The sequence below is a fragment of the Dipodomys merriami genome, unplaced genomic scaffold (genome assembly GCF_024711535.1).
Source record: "Dipodomys merriami isolate MVZ:Mamm:240054 unplaced genomic scaffold, mDipMer1.0.p SCAF_34, whole genome shotgun sequence".
NCBI classification, from domain to species: Eukaryota; Metazoa; Chordata; class Mammalia; order Rodentia; family Heteromyidae; genus Dipodomys; species Dipodomys merriami.
This window is the reverse complement of record NW_027204937.1, coordinates 14,155,205-14,173,857: the sequence shown is the minus strand read 5'-3', so window position 1 is coordinate 14,173,857 and position 18,653 is coordinate 14,155,205. Positions and strand designations below refer to the sequence as shown.

Genomic DNA, 18,653 nt, shown 5'->3' with positions numbered 1-18,653 from the left:
GTGTCGAAGGGGCGGGGCCAGGACCTGGTTCCCACCGGGTGGCCGTGGCCAGCACTGCGGATGGCCCTGGGACCTTCCAGAAGCAGGACGGACGAGAGAGCGCCGAGGGCCATGACAGAACAAGGCGGGACCTGTGATGTCCAGGGGGGCGGGGCCGGGGGGCGTGACTCCAGCTCGGGCGACCGGTGGTCGGAGTGGGGGAGAGCGGCCGAGCGGGCCATGCCCTGGGACTCCCCGTCGCTGTGGGAGCTGGTGGAGGAGCACGTTCCGCTCCCGGAGCGACCCGAAGTGAAGAGGATTCTGGGGGAGGCGGTGGTGGACCTGAACCTGGAGCTGCGAGCGGAGGTGGGGAGCGGGGAGGTGGGCCACGCCCCGGGCCGGCCCCAGGCGTTGGGAGCTTCCCCCACCTCCTCGGCGTCCCGGCCCTGCCCGGGGACCTGCCAGCGCGCCCTGGTCCTCTCCTGCTCGACTCTGCCCCACCCCGCCCTCTCACCTCTTCCCTGCCCAGTCGCAAGGTGTCCCAGCTCTCCTTGCAGGTGGCGATGCTACAAGCACTGCTCCAAGAGGCCCGATCCTCCCGAGCCCCTGGCTCCCACCCCATCTCCGACCCTTCCTCCCTTCTGGCACCACCGCCTCTCCTGAGGGACCTTGTGCGCCAGGAACTGCGACAGCTGCTCCACAGTCTCCGCCACAAGGCTATCTGCGAGGGCAGGTGGGCATGGCCGGCTTGGGCCCCTCCCTCGGACATCACGTGGGCTAGCCCCACCCCTGACAAGAGCCAGGGCGGCCTTTCCTATGGTTTCCTGACAGCACCCCTTAAGCTCCCTCCGTGTGTACCTCTTTGTAGGGACCAGGCCCAAGCCTGGGCCCAATATAGCCCCAAAGTCCTTCGCTTTGCCCTGGAGGAGCCCACGTGTGACCTTCCAGAACAGGAGCAATTTCAAGGGAGAGCGGTGGAGCCCAGGTAAAGTGATGGCAGAGGAAGAGGGCTTGCCAGAAGGTCCTAGTGAAAATGGTGGAGCCCACCTGACTCTACAGGGTAGCTGCCAGGCTGGGGCGGGACTCGTTAATAGCTGCTTGTGATAGGGGTCTGTACATGAGGGCCACAGAAGTCCTTTCTTGGGGGTCTCTTTTTTTTTTTTTTGGTCGGTTGTGGGGTTTGAACTTGGGGCCTGGGCGCTGTCCCTGAGCTTTTTTGCTCAAGGCTAGTGCTCTACAACTTTGAGCCACAGCATCACTTTCCCGTGTCTTCAGAACTTTCATGCCTGGGCTCGCTTTGAAACACGATCCTCAGATCTTAGCCTCTTGAGTATCTAGGATTACTAGGCATGAGCCACCAGCACCCTGCTCCACAGAAGTCTTGAGGAGACACCTGCTCAGCCTGAAGGCAGGCAAGGCTTGCTGGAGAGTGACTGGGTTGATCTGTACCTGGGAGAATGAGGCAGATACAAGAGCTTTTCCAGAAGAGAGGACAGGAGACCATGTGCAAGGGAAAGTTGTTCTCAGGACTAGGGAACAGGAGTGAGAGTTAGGCAGAAGGCACTGAGAAGGAGCACAAGGTGTTTCTAGCTGAGGGTTGAATATGATCAAGGATTGGGACCACTTTGGAAGAAGTGGATGGTAGCAGTTTCTTATGTGAATTCTCACACAGCTCTGTAAGGTAGACAACATCCCCATTTTACAGATGAGGAAGTAAGGCTCAGAAAGAAGAGGCAATATGTCAGAAGTAAGAGTGTCCATGTGCAAGCCCAGGTTCTAGAACTCCTACTGTCACCTAGGTTGACTTTGTGAGAAAAGATACAAAATTAACCTAGATGTGGCATTTGTGTGAAATATGGGGAGGGTGATGGTGACTTTTATCTGTCAGCAGCAGTCAAAGGACCCTCAGTGTCATCAAGGACCAACTGAACGTGTCCAGCATTGACCAGGTTGCTGGATACTTGAGGTGAGGACCGGGAGCATCTGAATGTGTATAGGTGGCAGACAGGACAAAAGACAGACAGTAGATGGCTCTTGAGGGCCTGGGACTAACGAGAGGAAAGGGGGACAGCATGGGATTGGGGGAGGCAGACCCTCCCTCTGCAGGGCTGAGCGGAGGGCAGAGCTGCTGCTGTAGAGATAGTAGTGGGCTGCTGTCAGGAGGTAACCAGGAGATGCCAGAGTCCTTGGATTTTTTTTTTTGTTTGCTTTTGTTTTTTGGTTGTGGGCCCTGAACTTAGGACCTGGTTTCTGTCCCAGAGTTCTTTTGCTCACAGCTAACGCTCTACCACTTTAAGCCACAGCTGCACTTCTGGTTTGCTGGTAGTCTCACAGACTTTCCTGCCCAGGCTGGCTTTGAACTACAATTCTCAAATCTCAGCTTCCTGAGTAGCTAGGATTGCAAGTGTGAGCCACCAGTGCCCAGCAAGGTCCTAGGAGGGTCCTAAGCAGGGAAAGGACTATAATAGAGGGGAGGATGGGGATGGTAAGTCACAGGCCCAAAGAGGAAGATGGTGCCTGCTGTTGTGAGAGCTGTGGGTGAGCCAGGAGATAACATCCTGCTTAGAAAGGGGTCTGATCTAGAAGGAAGAGGGCAGTGTCTGCTCAAAAAGGAGTCAGGAGGAGCTCCTGGGCTCCTGCCTCCCTGCTTCTGACATGCTCCTTTGTGTTCCAGGGCCCTCTTGGAAGAGGACTGTCGTAACTTGGAGAGAGAGATCTCCACTCTGCAGGTGAGCACAGCCCTGGATCTTCCTCTAGGTTCACTGCTCAGCAGAGACTCACATGCTTCTCCAGGCACGTGTGTTGTTTGCATATGTAAGTGCACATCAACATGGTGAGTCTTGCATCCATTTCTCATGTGTGCACACTTGTATATGAAATCCTAGTTCAGGATTCTGGCGGAGTCCCCAAGTCCAAGGTCAGCAGTTGTATATTAAGCTGCCAGACAGCCCAGGTTTCTTGTTTTTTTCTTTTAAGACTGTACAAGCCCAACCACCATCTTGCCAAAACCTTCAGCAAGGCTGGTGTTCACTCTGGGCATACCCTCATGGCAGCTGGCTGAGTTGCTTTCCAGGCCCAGCTCTAGGGATCTTGGCCACTGCCTTCAGGCAGGGCTACTGAGCAGCTTTCCCTGCAGTGCTGCCTGGAAGTGGAGCATACACGGGCTTGCCAATCCTCTGAGACAATCCCAGAGCCTACCCTGACAGGTGAGACCCCTGAACAGGCCCCAGAGCACCCCACTTCCTTTCCCCAGCCCCACATTGTACATCACCTAGGAGAGCTGGTCCCTGTCTCAACTGTGCCCTCCCTCAGAGCTGAAGGAACAGAAGAAGGCCATGGAACAGGAGCTGAAGGCCTCTCTCAGGCCTCCCTGCCCCTCTGCGATGCACAGGTATATCAAAGAACATGGGTGGTGGGCAGAGAGGGTTGAAGGGTTAGACTGTGACCTCCCCTCACAGCCATTCTTTCTCATCCAGGCAGCAGTCCTCAGAGTCCTCCACTCAGGGTCTCAGACCCTTTCCTTGTCACCCTGGGACGACCAGAGTCTGGTCTGGAACTCTCCAAGGCTATCAGCCTGCACCTCCTTTGGAGCGCTGTCCCCAGCCTGGAGGCCGGCCTGCCACTTGCCGCTGGGGCCGACAGCTTCGGTGCAGCCCCAGGAAAGGACCAGCTTCCACAACTGTGTCCAGTGCAGCACCCCGGGCTCCACCCGGAGCTCCAACCTGAAGGGCTGGCCACAGAAGCAGGCTTCTGATGGAATTCACCCCTACCTGCTGTGGCTACCTCCGGCTGCTATGGCTTGCCAGCACCTGGTCTAGTCTTGGATGAGCTTTGCCAGAACCTCAAGGCTGTTCGTCAACGGGTCCTTGCCCCACCCCTTTACCAGGCCCCTTGTATCTAGGGGTGAGTAGCTGCCTGTCTACCTAACCATCAAAGCCTTTGGCCTTTCTCCTCCCAAGACTCCACAAAGGGACAACAGAGGTCCTATCCCAGCCAGACTCTTGTCCCCTAGGGGACCCAGACAAAGCACAGCAGCAGCTCAGTGACAGGAATAGAAATTTCATTAAAATCTATGGACTTTAAAATCCTAGTGGTGCACGAATGGGCAGGGGCGGGCAGCCCACCGTTATTGCTACAGAGGATTAGAGGCGGCTCTGCCAGGGCTGTCACTGCACAGAGGGCACAGGGGACAGACAAACGGAACACTGCAGGGCTCTGGAGGAGGAGATGGGCACATGGGCTGGGGCCATTTGGCACGTGAACAAGGGCAGCAGATCTGGAAGACTGGGCCTTTAGCCTAGTGGAGGAGGAGGCAAGAGGAAGTCGTGCAGGGTCCCCTGCTCCCAGGGCTGTGGGCTCAAGGCTCCTGTTGAGCAGCCCCCATCCCTGCCCTCCAGAAACAAATGCTTTGGGAGGGCTGCTGGGTCACAGCCTCAACTGGCTGGGCCTGACAGCCAGGGCTGGAATGGGGCAGCGACCCAGGAGTGGCCGAGTGAGGTGCAAGCAGGCCTGGAAGACAAATTGGAACCGAGGCTGGGGCAGGGGGTGGCAACCACAGATAATACAACTTTTACAAAAATAATTACACAGATAAACAGGGCTAGGTGGTACAGTCTGAACAAGTAACACTGTGCAGCCCCCAGCCCCTCACCCTGCCCCAAGTAGAAAGATCCAAATTTGCTTGGGCAGAGGTGGCGTCTGCTCTGGGGGCAGGAACACTGGTCATGAGGCTGGAGGCCAACCTCAGAACCTCAGCTTGGGGCAAAGTGTGAGGGAGTCAGGGGCCATGGGAAGCCTGATAGGCCTTTGGGGACCTGGCCCAAGACCCCTCCAAAGTGCTTTGGGCCCTCCAACAATCCTCCTGTTTCCTCCCCAACCCCAGCTGCCATCTTGGCATCCAAAGGACATGTAAACACTGGGGACACGAGCACAAATGACTGCACTAGCAGTGGTGGTCAAGGTGACAGCAGCCATCCTGGCCAGGGCGTGGCGGGGCGGGGCAGGCGGTGACACCTGTCTCTGCCTCCCCAGTCTCTGTGTTGGGAGCAGAGGTGGGGTGGGGCCACTCTCCTGGCAGCTGTGCTCATATCCGGGAGTCCTGAAGGCGGCTGGAGCCATTACTGCCCACCATGGGGATCTGGGCCTTGTCCGGGTGCAGTGGCTGGACCTCGAATCCATCTTCAGGAGAGGGGGCTATGGTGGGGGCATAGCGCCCAGTCCGATGCTCCAGGAGGGCAGGGCCCCAGTCTCTGCTTGGCTTTGTGGCATTTTTCAAACGCTGTAGGCAGGAGATAGGGTGGGCAGGGCCAATCAGAAGGAAGCCCTCATCCATCTACCCCCTCCCCTACTTCCCATTTCACCTAGTTGCCCCAGGCTGTGCCACCCCTTACCTGGAGGAGAGTGTCCCCATCTGTGCGACAGAGCTGGAACAGGGCATAGAGTGGGATGCAGATGACAGAGGACAGGGCCATGAGGAAGCCGATGGCCACGGCCCAGCCTGGGTACTGGTAGTGGTTATAGGTGATTGGCCGGTACTGGATCACCGTGAAGATGAGAATGAACTGTAGGGGTAGAGATAGGGGTGGCATGAGGTGGGCCTAGAGCCCCTCCTAAGCCCTCTCCAATTCCCAAGCTAGGAATATTTGGGGTCAAGAAGTGAATGAAGCAAGCAGAACCAAGGCACAGGGCATGGTAGGCGCCATGGAAGGGAAAAGCTGTATCTTCCCCAGTGTCCTAGACTAGCCGAAGAACAACCAAGTTGCTGCTCCCTTTGGAAGTCAGTCAGGTTTCACTCCAAGAGCTGAAATGGCTCCCTTCTGCCCATTGAGGTAGGGCTGAATTCCTGGTCTTTAGGCCTTTGCCTGGCTCCAAGACTACAGTTTTCTGGCCATATCACCCCTGCCTGAGGGTTTCCATTACTCTCAGAACTTTTCAGCTTCTGTCCATTCATTCTGGGGAGGCAGCTTCTGTATCTTCCACTGCCAAACCCTAAGACACCTCCTTCGGGAAGCCTTTCTGAAGGAAGACCCCTGAGTGCTAGTTCCCATCCATCTTCCTATTTCCTAGGAGTTCCCAGGACCTGGGAGCTCCTGGGGTTGCATCTGCTCTGAGTCTCCAGTGCCTGTCATTATCCCATTGACTGTTTAAACTGATTTGTGCCAAGAGATTGGGGGAGGGGGAAGGAGAAGGGGAGGGAGAGCAGTGTGAAGCGTGTGAAGCCCTGCTGTGGTGGTGAAGAAGTGACATTCAGCTGGGGGAGGGCCCAAAGGCTAAAAAGGTCAGGCCGTGGACACACTAGGGAGCCTCTTAGGAAGGAGGTGTGTGTGATGGAAAGCAAAGGCCAAGTCTACAGCAAGAGAAGCTAAAAAGAATGGGATCTGGGATTTGGGCAGGTGGCTCATGGTTCCACCTGGAAAGCTTGAACCTTGGCTTGCCAGAAGGGCTCAGTGACTTCTGAGGGTTGTTTTTTTTTTTTTTTTTTTTTTTTGTCCTGGGGCTTGAACTCTGGGCCTGGTGCTGTACCTGAACTCTTAAGGCTAGCGCTCTACCACTTGAGCCACAGCACCATTTCTGGTTTCCTGGTGGTTAATTGGAGTCTCACGGACTTGTCTGCCCAGGCTGGCTTTGAACCTCAATCCTCAGATCTCAGCCTTCTGAGTAGCTAGGATTACAGGCATGAGCCACTGGCGCCCTGCTTCTGAGATTTTTAGCTGCATCCTAGAACTCTGGCTCCTTTGGGCCTTCCCTGACCCAGACCAGGGGTCTTCTTAGTACCCCGAATATGGTCACCTGATGATGTCATATAAGAATATGACAGTCCAGATGTTTCTACAGAGCCTGGAGTCTTCTCCTCAAAGGACCTCCAGCCTGGCTTTCTGGGCCTAGAGAGGCACTATCCCCTTTGTCTCAAGAAGACACATCCCAGGCTGAGGCTGCACTCATAGGCTCTATTTGTTTCTGTCTGTCTGTCTCCTCCTCCTGCCCTGGACAGGTACCCCCAGGTCTCCCCAGGGCAGTCATTAGTCCACCCTGAATGCTGAGAAGCTGGGTCAGTGCCATGCCCCAAGAGGATAGGGTGTGGGGTGGTGGTATCTGCCTTCACTGGCCTCCAACTCCTGACAGGAGACGTCTGCTCCTCCTGTTTCAAAGCTGGGCCAGTGGCCAGAGCTGGTACTTGTGCCAAGCTGGGGAAACATCCCCATACCGCATGTGGTGGAGGCCTCTGCCCTCCAGGGACCTTTTTATTAGAAATATGAGCCAGAGTGGAAGTTCAGTGTGGAATTCCCTGTAGCACTGAGAAGTTGAGCGGGACCAAACTGACTAGATGCTGCTTTACCACTAGGTGACCTCTCTGACTCTCTGTGTACTGTTATACTATCAACTCATGCCCCCAGCCTCTGACCTCAATGATCTGGTTTTCAGACTCACAGGCCATTCTTCCTTCCTATGGCATGATTTCTAGAGTCATGGTCACCCAGCAGGCTGGTTCCAAACTAGGCTACCTGCTCCACACCATTGACCTTTATTAGCTGCCTCTTGTAAGCTGGGTAATTTGGGCACTACTTAGTATCCCTATGTCTTGGTTTCCTCATCACCCCTGGAGGGTGGTGGTATGGGAATACTGTTCAGGAAGTGCCTATTTCCTTGTAATGGGGGGAGGAGGGGAATAGGGAATGGTCTTCCTACCAGTTCTGCTCTCCATTCAGCATTTGTAGAATTAAGGACAGCACCCCCCAAACCAACCCAGTTCCTAGTAGATTGGAAAGCTGCCCCCACAGCAGAACTATCTCTTGACTCCTACAAACTAGCATCAAAAGGGGATGCTTCTGGGACATTCCACCATTCCTGATCCTGCCATGCCTCTCCTTCCTTGAGTGAGAGCAGTGACATCAATCGCAAAGCCTCCTGAAACCCCCTCGGAAGAAGCCAGGCAGAACACACCAGGGAGGGGCTGACTCACTGGAGTTGCTGCAGCCACCGTCCCCTTCAAGCATGGACATTGCCTTCAGTCAAATATGAGGCTCAACATCTCCTTCCTAAGCCAAGGCCAAGGCCTGGTGGCTTACACCTATCTGATCAATCTTTCCCTCAGACACCAGAAGCCAGAATTGTGGGTGTAGAGCTCTGGCCAGGTCGATGGACTCCTGCTCCCTTTCTGCTGGTTCCTAAGTAGACACTTGGCTGAGGGCCAGTAGGGGGCAGGGAGGGCCCCAAGGCACTCACGAAGATGATGGCTGGAGAGACAAAGCGCCAGCAGATCTGGAAGAAGAAAGGTGGAGGGAAGCCCAGCATCATCTGGATGTCTTGGAAGTAGTTCCGGTGCCCTGGAGAAAGGGTGGGGGATGGGTCAGCAGACCCAGCAGGACTGGCCAGGGATGGACAGGCAGGGCCATGGAAGTGCAGGCACTTACCGTAGATGTACATGATGGACACACACATGATGCAGGAGATGACAACCAGGGAGAAGCTGGCTGCATAGTTGTCCATCAGCAGCAGCCAGTAGATGCCTGCCTGTGGGCCAGCAGGCAACTGAGCCAGGAGGGTCCAAGGCCCCAGGCTCCCTTGTTTCCCATGTACCCTGGCAAGTGCAGCCCAGCCTTTCTCCAACTCAATGTGGTTCTTACCTGGCTGGTAAGGGGGATGCCCAGCAGGAAGCCAGCCACAGCCACACCCAATGTCACATAGGTCTTCTTCTGCAGGATCCACTCATTCCCCACCTCATCCACGATGGCAGTGACCAGTGTCTCCAAGAGGCAGAACTGCAGGACACAGCTATCAGAGCGGGACCCCGACCTCGAGCCCTGCTTCTCCCTCCCCAATCCCCCAGCTCACCCTGCACCTGTACCTGAGTGCCCAGCCCCAGCAAGATGAGCATGAAGAAGAAAAGCAGGGACCACAGCGGAGAGATGGGCAGCAGTGTGAGGGCCTCAGGGTAAGCCACAAAGGCCAAGCCAGGGCCGTGGTCTGCCACGCGAGACACATCCACACCCAGGTGATTGGCCATGAAGCCGAGGATGGAGAAGATGACAAAGCCTGCATAGACACTGGTGGCACAGTTGGTGATGCTGATGATGACACTGTCCCTGAGAGAGGGGAAAACAGGGGCAGAGTTCAAGAGAGGGGAGCAGATCTATATTTGACAAATCCCTTTATTGGACTAATGGAAAAGATGGAGTTTACCAAAAAAAAAAAAAAAAAAAAAAAGAACTTGGACTCAAGTCCATAGGGTGTCAGCTTGCTCCCCAAAGAGAGAAGACATGGAAAGCTCTAGAATCAAAGGCTCCCCCTATTCCTTTTCTTGGGCCTTGTGAAAGTGAGTCGTAGGCCCCTGAGCCCTCACAGATTCCTGATATCTGTTTCATCTCTTCTGTCTTGGCCAAAGCTTTTCCTCCCGCTCTGGTGACTCCATCCAGATACAACATTGTCAAGACTTGGAGCTGTGAATGGGAGGCGAGGGCCCTGGCAGGGCAGAGCCTGGGAGTCTGGGTGATCAGGCTATGGAAAGATCAGGGGACAGGGCAGCCTCCAGGCAGGTCGGGGCCTCTTACCGGTAGCAGTTGTTGTGGAACTTGTTATAGGAAGCCATAGTGATGAGCCCGCCCCAGGCACAGCCCAGCGAGTAGAAGATCTGCGAGGCGGCATCGCCCCACACCTGCAGAGGGTGGCTAGTGAGGTGATGTGGGCAGAGGTAATCACCCTAGTCCCACGCTGACTCCTCTGGGGTCCCCCTCCGCATCCCACCTTGGCCTCCAGGATCTTGTCCCACTGTGGAGTCAGGTAGTACATGATGCCCGTGAAGGCTCCTTCCAGGGTCACTCCGCGGATGAACAGGATAGTGAGCACCACATAGGGGAAGGTGGCCGTGAAGTACACCACCTGGGGGGGACAGGGCTCCATGGACTTCTCTGCCCCCCTTCCCACTCTGCTACGACCTCTCAAACCACCCCCACCGCCACTGGGCTCTGGCCTTTCTTTCTTTCCCATGACCCATCGTTACCCCCTCCCCACTACCCACCCACCCCCCAGGAAGGGCCAGACCCTGTCGGGGAAGGTACTTGCTTTCCCTGAAGACTTGACTCCTCTGATGAGGCAGAGGAAGACGACCACCCAGGAGACACCGAGGCAGCCCAGGAGGGGCAGCCGCACCTCCCCAAAGTTCCCGATGTCATCTGACAGCTTCAACACGTAGAGCCTGGGGAAGGGGAGGCTGTCACTCCACGGCCAGCCTCCATGCTGCAGTTCCCAAACCCCATGGGCCTGCTAGCTGCTCCCCTTTCTCCCACAACAGCCTGTTTGTGTGAGACGGGAGCCACATTCAGGACCCCAGTCCCAGCCAGCCCAGCCCCTAGCAGCCAACTGCAACTCCTGACAATTTGACCCAAGTCCACTGCCATGCAGCCTCTCTTGGGACCCTCAAGGACTCAGCGTCCTGGCCTCAAGGAGTTATCTGAGGCCCAGGCCTCCCCTGGGGCATGGGCATCTCCCAGTTTTTGCTTGGGCCCACCCACAGACACTTGCCCTTTGTCTCTGCATTTTGCCCTTTGGGAATCCCTCTTTCATCCTGTCAGAGCCACCTCTTCCAGGAAGCCTTCTGTTAAGTATTTCACCCTAGTCTTCTCCATCTCCCACCAAGTAAGGGAAGTCAGCCAGGTGCTAAGCTCCTGAACTCCTCCCTATGGGCCCAGCTGTGCTCTTTCTATCAACAGGACACTCATATGCCAGGCTATGGGCCAGGCCACTGGGTATCCAGACTTGCATGGAGCAGCTTCTTCCTCATGGAAGAAGGCGGAGGGCCGGGCGCTGGTGGCTCACGCCTGTACTCCTAGCTACTCAGGAGGCTGAGATCTGAGGATCACGGTTCAAAGCCAGCCCGGGCAGGAGAGACTGTGAGACTCCTATCTCCAATAAACCACCAGAAAACCGGAAGTGGCGCTGTAGCTCAAGTGGTAGAGCGCTCGCCTTGAGCTGAAGAGCTGAGGGACAGCGCCCAGGCCCGGAGTTCAAGCCCCACGACCGACAAAAAAAAAAAAAAAAAAAAGAAATAAGGCACTAAAACTAGCCTTGAGCATAAAAGCTCAGGGACAGTGCCCAGGCCTTGAGTTCAAGCTCCAGCTCTGGCGTGCGCATGTGCACATGCGCATGCACGCACACGCGTGCACGCATACACACACACACACACACACACACACACACACACATCAATGAAGGGGTTATCATAACCACTCTGAAGGGTAAATACATGAGGTTGGATGACTTCCCAAGACCCAAGAGGACATAAATGGCAGAGGCAAGATTTGAATGGGGGAAGGTGGGCTAGGATTACTGTGTTGGGTGTTAGGTGTTGGATGCCACAGAGGTTGTGGAGCTGGGAAAACCTGGTCATGAAGCTAGGGCCTGGTGGCAGGACTCAGACCAGCACAGATAAGAATGTGAAGGTCGGGGGATGGGAATGGGAAACAAAGGAGGAGGCTACAATGCTTGATAAGAAATGTACTCATTATCTTACCCATGTAATTGTAACCCCTCTGTACAGTATTTTCACAATAAAAAATAAATAAAAATTAAAAAAAAAAGAATGTGAAGGTCAGGTGGAAGGAAATGGTGAAAGAGAGGAAGAGGGTTTAAGTGGGAAGGGTGGGCAAGAAGCAGATGTAGCTCAGAAATCTGCCCTCTGGACTTACCTTATATTAGAGGTATCTTTTTTTTTACGCTGCTAGGATCAAAGGGGGCCGCTTGCATGCTCGGCAAGCACTCTATCTACCACTAACCATAAAAAAATTTTTTTTGGTCTTGATTTCCTAATTCATATAATGTTAACTTTTTTGTTTGTTTTGGTGTCTGAGACAGGGACTCAAACTCCGTATCTGATGCTTTCTCTCATTGGCTGGCGCCGTACCACTTGAGCCATGCCTCCAACCCCATAAAATGGTATCTTGAAAATTACACCTGCATAATCTACCCAACACAGAGTTGTAATGGGCTATCATAACCACTCTAATGCCACTATTCAAAAGGTTCTTGTGGGCTGACCACATCTGTCAGGCCCCCCTGACCAGATGGCCCTGTTACTGGCAACCACTTAACCTCTGAATATCAGCCTCCAGATCTGAACCTGGGGATAATAGTGTCTACTGAAATAATATGTCTGCACAGAGTAGATGCTCAGGATATGGGGTCGGGGGCAACTCTCGTGAAACCAGCTCAAAGGCTATTGTGACAGGTCACTTCCCAGGACTTCCAGGAGGTGGCAGTAAGGAGCTATTCTAGCAAGAAGCTATGGAACTAGAGACAGCGCTGGTTTTAGGAAGGCTTGGTACAACCTAGGCTTGTGTGCAGGGCTCAGCTGGTCACCCAGTGCCCTCCACCACCACCACCCCCATCAGCTTTCTTTTTATTTTTTTCTTCTTCTTTTCCCCTGGTTGTGGGGCTTGGACACTGGGCCTGGGTGCTGTCCTGGAGCTCAAGGCTAGTGCTCTACCACTTGAGCCACAGCAGCTTTTTCTGTTTATGTGGTACTGAGGAATTGAGCTTCATGCATGCTAGACAAGCACTCTACCACGAAGTCACCCTCCCAGCCCCCATCAGATTTCTGAAGGCAATTCTCTGATTTTACTAGATAAAAACCTCCAGAGATTTCTCCTGGGAGTTTTTCCTGGGACAGGCACTATGGAGGACCTGATTGGGGGGAGGGTATAGGGAGAGAGTATAGAAGAGGAGCAGAAGGCTTTGTGGTTCTGGAAACATCCAACAGGACTTATCATCCTCAGGCTAGATCAAGCTGCCCAGTTTACACCTTGCATTGGGCAAATATCCGCTTAGCTCTTCCACTGGATGAACACTATAAGACAATGCTCATGTGTATCTTACGCACTGTCCTGCCTTGCCCCTGAAACAGCTTGTCCAGCGACTGAGCCACCAGGCCTGTCAAGCTCTCACTGGAAGACAGGTTCTGTTCCCTAGACTGCGATCTAAGGGCAGTTAGCCATGTCTTACCCACCTTTGAGGGCCTATCCTCTGCCAGCAGAGGCTGGCACAGAGGATCTAGTGCTCCAGGTTTGTGCCCTTTGGACTGGACTTGGAGGACCCACTGGAACTGCAGAATCCCAGGGGCCTGTGCATCAACCCTGTGGCTCTCCCTGAGGGCAGAGAAAGCCTTAAACTCAGGCTAGCAACGAACTCTTGCGCATGTGCTGCCTGCCGGTCTCTGTTCCAGTTGCCCCCACAAGCACAGCTCCCATAGGCCTCCTAGTCTCTGCTCTCTTGATCCTTATCCTTTTCCGGGGTAGCCATAACTACTACCTCCTTGGTGTTTCCACACCCCATACACGGACCTATACCAAAGCACCTGCCTCTACTATGACTAGCTATCGGTCTCCCACCGGACTTTGAACTCCTCAGGGCAGAGGCTCTGGGCCCTTCGTACCTGCCAGAGAGCCTGCGGCGCACACGTCATGAATGTTTGTGGAGTGAATGAATGAGGTCTACTCACCCATATGCTCTGCCCTGGGGCTCCTCAACAGGATATGGGAAATTCCTTCCAGGATGTCCTGAAGTACCCTCACCTACCACTTTGGACAAGGTGCTCGAGGACACTCGCAGCAATAGCTGCTTTCAGCAGGTCCTGAGATTCTGGTCTCTCACCTCTGAATGGCCTGTTTTGATCTTGGCACCCTAGCTATTCCTTGGCTTCTTTTGGTCTGCAGTACTAAATCGAAGCCTAAGTCTTGTAAGTCCTCTGTGCCTCCACAGGCTATGGTAGTCTCCCCACAGCCTTAGGATCAACCTCTGTTTATCTGGGACCCAGAGCCTTTGCTTATGCTGTTCTCACCAGCACGCCATCCTCCTTTGTCTGAATTCTTTTCTGTAGTCTTGTCAGATGTCTGGAGCTCTCTCTCTCACTACTACTCTGTAAGGATTTCCCAACTCGCCATCTTCCATAGCTCTCTGCGTTGTCAGCCTCTTTACCCACCTTAACACAGCTGAGGTCAGAAAACCCGATCTAGTCTGCACATGGCTGCCTAATGGGGACAAGGAGGGCTTGAGGGCTGCCTCCAGGTCCCCTGTTCTGGCTTGGCTCCAGTGGGGGGGCCTCACCTCCAGTACTCCTCACTTGGGCTGGTCCTCTGCAGGGTGTGGTTGAGCATGTGAGAGAGATTGCTGGGAAGGAGGGAGGACCGGGAGCCATTGGTGAAATTGGAGGCATCCAGAACACCAGCACAGTCGGGCGTGTTCCAAGGGTTATTGCAGTAGGCCCAGGGCAGCACATGTGTCATGGATGAGAAGAAGTAGTAGAAGGCGATGCAGATAACCACGTTGTAGTAGATGCCGATATATGTGGATACCACCATCATGCCATAGCCCACGCCTGGAGAAGGGGAACCAATCAGCACTGTTGGGGGAGAAGCCTCACACATCTGAGCAGAAGGAGGTGAGGTGAACAGTTCCTGAGGGCCCAAGGGGTAGACTTTGATGGATGGCTGCTGGAGGGGCAGGTCAAGGCCATAACAAGGAGAATTAGGGAGTAATTTGTGTGTATATTGGCAGGAGAGGAGGGTGGAGGCTATGTAAACATGGACTCCAGCAGCTATCTATGGCTTAGCCATTGATGTGGGGCTGAGGGTCAGGACCAAGGCTCCACAGGGGATGGCAGTGTTTATACAGATGGGTTAGTGGACAAGGCCTCCAGAGGCCTGTGTGTGTGAGAGGGGAGAGGTAGAGAGAGAGAGAGAGAGAGAGAGAGAGAGAGAGAGAGAGAGAGAGAGAGAGAGAGAGAGAGAGAGAGAGCGCCAGCCCCACCCACCCAGGTCTTACCTTTAAACATGGGGCTGATCCTCCAGACTCCCAGGCAGCCCTGGCTTGCGAACTGGCCAAAGGAGAGCTCCATGAAGAAGAGGGGGATCCCACAGAATATCAGCATGATGAAGTAGGGGAACATGAAGGCGCCTGGTGGGCAGGGAGAGGTAGGTGTGGCTCAGGGTGGGCTTGGGAAATCCCCCTGGCCTTCTTGCTCCAAACCCAACAGTAAAACCCTGTGATTGGATAGGATTAGAGTAGGGGTGTGGCAGGCACTGAGGAGGAGCTGGGATCTGAGGCATAGTCCCCTAACGGCCTTTGAACTTGACAGAGGCTCCTGGGAAGTCGGCTCCCCACAGAATCCAATCCTGGAGCTGCCATGTTTGGGTGGGAATGGATGGTTTAACCAATCAGTTTCACAACATGACACATGCGAGCAGATGCTGACACACGAGGGTAAGAGAGTGAACCCCAGGAAGTTGCGCTATTTTCTTCACTTCTTGCCTCAAGGGAGCAGGGTTGAAGGGTAGTCTTATACTTAAGCTAAGGAAGGGATACAGATGAGGGCCAGAGGCCAGCCCTTCTGGAGCAGGGTCTGAACCAGGGAGAGAGTAGCCCAGGCCCTGGTGAGTGGGCTCTACCAGAGTGAGTGGTCCCTGCCCTGTGTCCACTGGGTACCTCCCCCGTTGCGATAGCAGAGGTATGGGAAGCGCCAGACATTGCCCAGGCCCACGGCATAGCCCACGCTCGTCAGTACAAACTCGATCTGGTTGCCCCAGTTGCCCCGTGTGAGGTTCTGGTCCCTCTTGGTGGCCTCGCTGGGCACAGCACCATTCTGTGGGGACAGGAGAAAAGTCACCATCAGCAAGGCGTTTGTCCTCCATGCTTGACCCTCTGAGCCTCCCCCAGTGGGAACACCTTGGACCCTTCAAGCATCTTCCTCCTGGGCGTTCCCTCTGCTGGCAGACCTGACGGAGGAGGGGAGCAAGGACCAGTGGCTGCCAGAGGATGCCCAGCAGAGCCTCCCTTACTGAGCCCCAGCAGCCGGTGCCAGGTGTGTACGCACACCTGAAGGGCTGTTGTTCACTACTGGGAGTGGGATACTGAGGGGGGAGTAGAGATGAGATCTTCCCACCTCTCTCAAACCTCCTTCTCCCCTCGGGGTACGGATCTGGGAGCAGCTGAACCTCATACCAAGCAGCCAAGTCAGGCTGGGCACAAAGGGGCCTGTGTCCAGACAGCCCCCCCCACCCCCGCCCGGCTGCCTACTACATCGCCAGGCTGAGCACGCTGCCCATGGGCAGTCATTGGCAAGACCCCTCCCCCAGCTGAAGGCTTCTTCCTAGGGTATAGAGTGGGAAATGTCTGGAGAAAAGTGGGGAGCAGCTGAGCTGGGCCAGCTCTAGGGAGGACATTGCAAGGCTCCATGTGAGAGGATCCAGGGGAGACTCCATAGTGCCCACAGCTGGGGAGGGGGCTCTGGAGAAGCTGACTGAGGTTACAGCTAGGGTTGCTGGGCCATGAGTCAGGGGAAGAGACCAGAGTTAGAGGCACCGTGCTAGACTTTGAGGACAGACTGCGGACAGACTCTGCTGGGGGAAACCATAGTTCTAGAAAAGCGTGGAAGGGAGAAGAGTCTGGGTGTATTAAGAGAGTTGCCTGAAGAATATGAAGTCACAAGGTGGAGAACGTTGATGGAGGGCTGTGCGCTGGAGGAGAATGCAGGCCCTGCCTGCTGGAGGCATCAGACTGGGCTGGGTGGCCCAGGGCTCCACTGAAGACAGCTCATGGGCAGCCTCAGTCTCAGAGTTGGAACTAGTGCTGCAGGTCCCTTAGTAAAAGGGAATGTGTCCCTTCTCTGGACCACACCACTGCTAGCCGCCTTCCACACAGGCCTCTGGCTTGATAAACACCCTGCACCCAAGGGCTGAAGAGTCTCGTTAAGAAGACATAAAGGGGGCTGGGAAGGTGGCTCAGTGGTAGAGTGCTTGCCTAGCATGCATGAAGACCTGGGTTTGATTCCTCACTAGCATATAAACAGAAAAAGCCAGAAGTGGCACTGGGGCTCTAGTGTTAGAGTGCTGGCCTTGAGCAAAAGAAGCTCAGGGACAGTGTCCAGGCCCTGAGTTCAAGCCCCAGAACTGGCAAAAATAAAAATAAAAAATAAATAAAATAAAGACCCTGAGAGGCACCAGATAAAAAACACATGCAGTGTTTAAGGGCCAAGCATGAGCTATGCTCCTGTGAGAGGAAGGGACAGAAATCTCTGAAGGAGGGGCTGGGAAGGTGGCTCAGTGGTAGAGCGCTTGCCTTGCATGCCTGAGACCCTGGGTTCGATTCCTCAGCACCACATAAGCAAAAAGAAAAAAAAAGCCAGAAGTGGCGCTGTGGCTCAAGTGGTAGAGCACTAGCCTTGAGCTGAAGAGCTGAGGGACAGTGCCCAGGCCCAGAGTTCAGGCCCCACGACTGGACCAAAAAAAAAAAAAAAAAAAAAAAAAGAAATCTCTGAAGGACACCTGGATCAGAGATAGAGCAATGTGGCCTCAGAGACAGCAGCATGACGCTGACACTCAGCTTGAAAGAGATATCGCCAAGGACAACAGTTGCTTGGCCAATAATAAGCAAGGTGGCCCATCACTTTGAAATGCTGTCAGACTGCGACACTGGCAGACAGACAAAAATGGCTTCACAGGTGCCCTAGAAACTTCTGGAAAGGTCCATAAAGGAATACAAACACAAGCGTACCAACCTCTGGCAGACAAAGTTGTGAGGGGCCAGCCTGCACACCCAACTCAGGGCTGCTCCAGCAGCCAAGCTGTCCCTCATTCCCCTGGACAGCATGGGAAAACAGGGTGTGAGAGCTCCTTCGAGAAGCACTCTGAAGCTGGGTGGTGGTGGCTCACGCCTATAATCCTAGCTACTCAGGAGGCTGCTATCTGAGGATGATGGTTCAAAGCCAGCCCAAGGCAGTAAAGTCTGTGAGACTCTTATCTCAAATTAACCACCAGAAAACCGGAAGTGGTGTTGTGGCTCAAAGTAGTAGAGTATCAGCCTTGAGCAAAAGAGCTTAGGGACAGCACCCAAGCCCCATGACTGACCGACCACAAATGGACTTTGAAACATGGTTCTCAGATCTGTCTCCTGTGTAGCTGGGATTATAATCATGTGCCACTGATGTCCAGCCTACATACATCATTTAAAATGCAGCCTCAATGTGACTGCAAAGGGCACACTGTCAGAGTTATAAGAGCATGGGAGGAGGACAGGAGGCCAAAGAAGGCCTTCCTGGTGAGGGGACGCAGAAGCACACTAAGCTGTGGGAGAGAGTGGCCCCCCTATGGAATCTTACTTGAGCATATCACCACCTCCAAAGGCCCTCTTTGGGACAAGTATAGCAAACCAGAGTCAAGGGACCATTTTCAGAGGGAGGGTGCAAGGCCTGACCCATTCCCAAACAAGTAGCAGCCAAATAGGCCTCCTATATATTAGCTCTACAATAACACTTTTATTCTGTCCTAGGCTTGTTTACTTAGGGGCACAATGTAGGATTGTGGCAGCTGCAGTCTGTGGGTGGGGTCATAGGGCAGTGGTTAGAAATGTAAAAGGGACAGCTGAGGGTCCCACATGACCCAATGGATAGATCAAGGTCAAGGTCCCTGGAAGAGACTGAGTTCTCCAAGGCTTAAAGTTCAAGACCTCTCTCCTGGCCGAGCAGTAAGAAGGAACTGAGCTGGGTCCCCCGACCACATACAACAGGAACAGACCTAGACCTTCCAGGTTCACCATTTTCTAGGCTTGGAGGGGGACAGGAAGGAAGGATGGTGGTGCCCCTAGCCACGTGCCACAGGGAGCAGCAGTCTGCCCAAGCCCTCAAGAGCCAG

The 18,653-nt window shown here is 54.4% G+C and overlaps 2 protein-coding genes across 13 annotated transcripts in view; one reads left to right on the top strand and one right to left on the bottom strand.

Annotated features, from left to right (window-relative positions):
• Nucleotides 1-196: 196 nt before the first annotated feature.
• LOC138803424 (coiled-coil domain-containing protein 24-like) lies at nucleotides 197-4,064 on the top strand. Of its 7 annotated transcripts, none has more exons than XM_069987417.1 (8): nucleotides 197-345; nucleotides 537-712; nucleotides 848-964; nucleotides 1,868-1,945; nucleotides 2,654-2,708; nucleotides 3,116-3,185; nucleotides 3,292-3,370; nucleotides 3,460-4,064. In XM_069987417.1, exons 1-8 carry the CDS (start codon nucleotides 220-222, stop codon nucleotides 3,731-3,733), a joined length of 975 nt encoding a protein of 324 aa, XP_069843518.1. In that variant the 5' UTR covers nucleotides 197-219; the 3' UTR covers nucleotides 3,734-4,064. The 7 variants fall into 7 exon arrangements, with proteins under 7 accessions (XP_069843518.1, XP_069843520.1, XP_069843519.1 ...); XM_069987419.1 differs by having other exon boundaries at nucleotides 1,871-1,945; nucleotides 3,456-3,789; XM_069987418.1 differs by having other exon boundaries at nucleotides 3,456-3,789.
• The window catches only part of LOC138803423 (sodium- and chloride-dependent glycine transporter 1), a 33,913-nt gene continuing 19,282 nt past the window's right edge, over nucleotides 4,023-18,653 (bottom strand). For 3 of the 6 annotated variants that reach the window (XM_069987411.1, XM_069987409.1, XM_069987410.1), the window contains 12 exons: nucleotides 15,451-15,607; nucleotides 14,791-14,922; nucleotides 14,074-14,344; nucleotides 10,039-10,171; nucleotides 9,721-9,855; nucleotides 9,528-9,631; nucleotides 8,825-9,062; nucleotides 8,604-8,738; nucleotides 8,391-8,490; nucleotides 8,203-8,303; nucleotides 5,370-5,540; nucleotides 4,023-5,257 (listed from right to left, as the gene is read on the bottom strand). In XM_069987411.1, the coding sequence (XP_069843512.1) occupies nucleotides 5,063-5,257; nucleotides 5,370-5,540; nucleotides 8,203-8,303; nucleotides 8,391-8,490; nucleotides 8,604-8,738; nucleotides 8,825-9,062; nucleotides 9,528-9,631; nucleotides 9,721-9,855; nucleotides 10,039-10,171; nucleotides 14,074-14,344; nucleotides 14,791-14,922; nucleotides 15,451-15,607 (1,872 nt within the window). In that variant the 3' untranslated portion in view covers nucleotides 4,023-5,062. The remainder of the gene's footprint in view (nucleotides 5,258-5,369; nucleotides 5,541-8,202; nucleotides 8,304-8,390; nucleotides 8,491-8,603; nucleotides 8,739-8,824; nucleotides 9,063-9,527; nucleotides 9,632-9,720; nucleotides 9,856-10,038; nucleotides 10,172-14,073; nucleotides 14,345-14,790; nucleotides 14,923-15,450; nucleotides 15,608-18,653) is intronic. The other 3 variants (XM_069987412.1, XM_069987413.1, XM_069987414.1) reach the window with 2 other exon arrangements.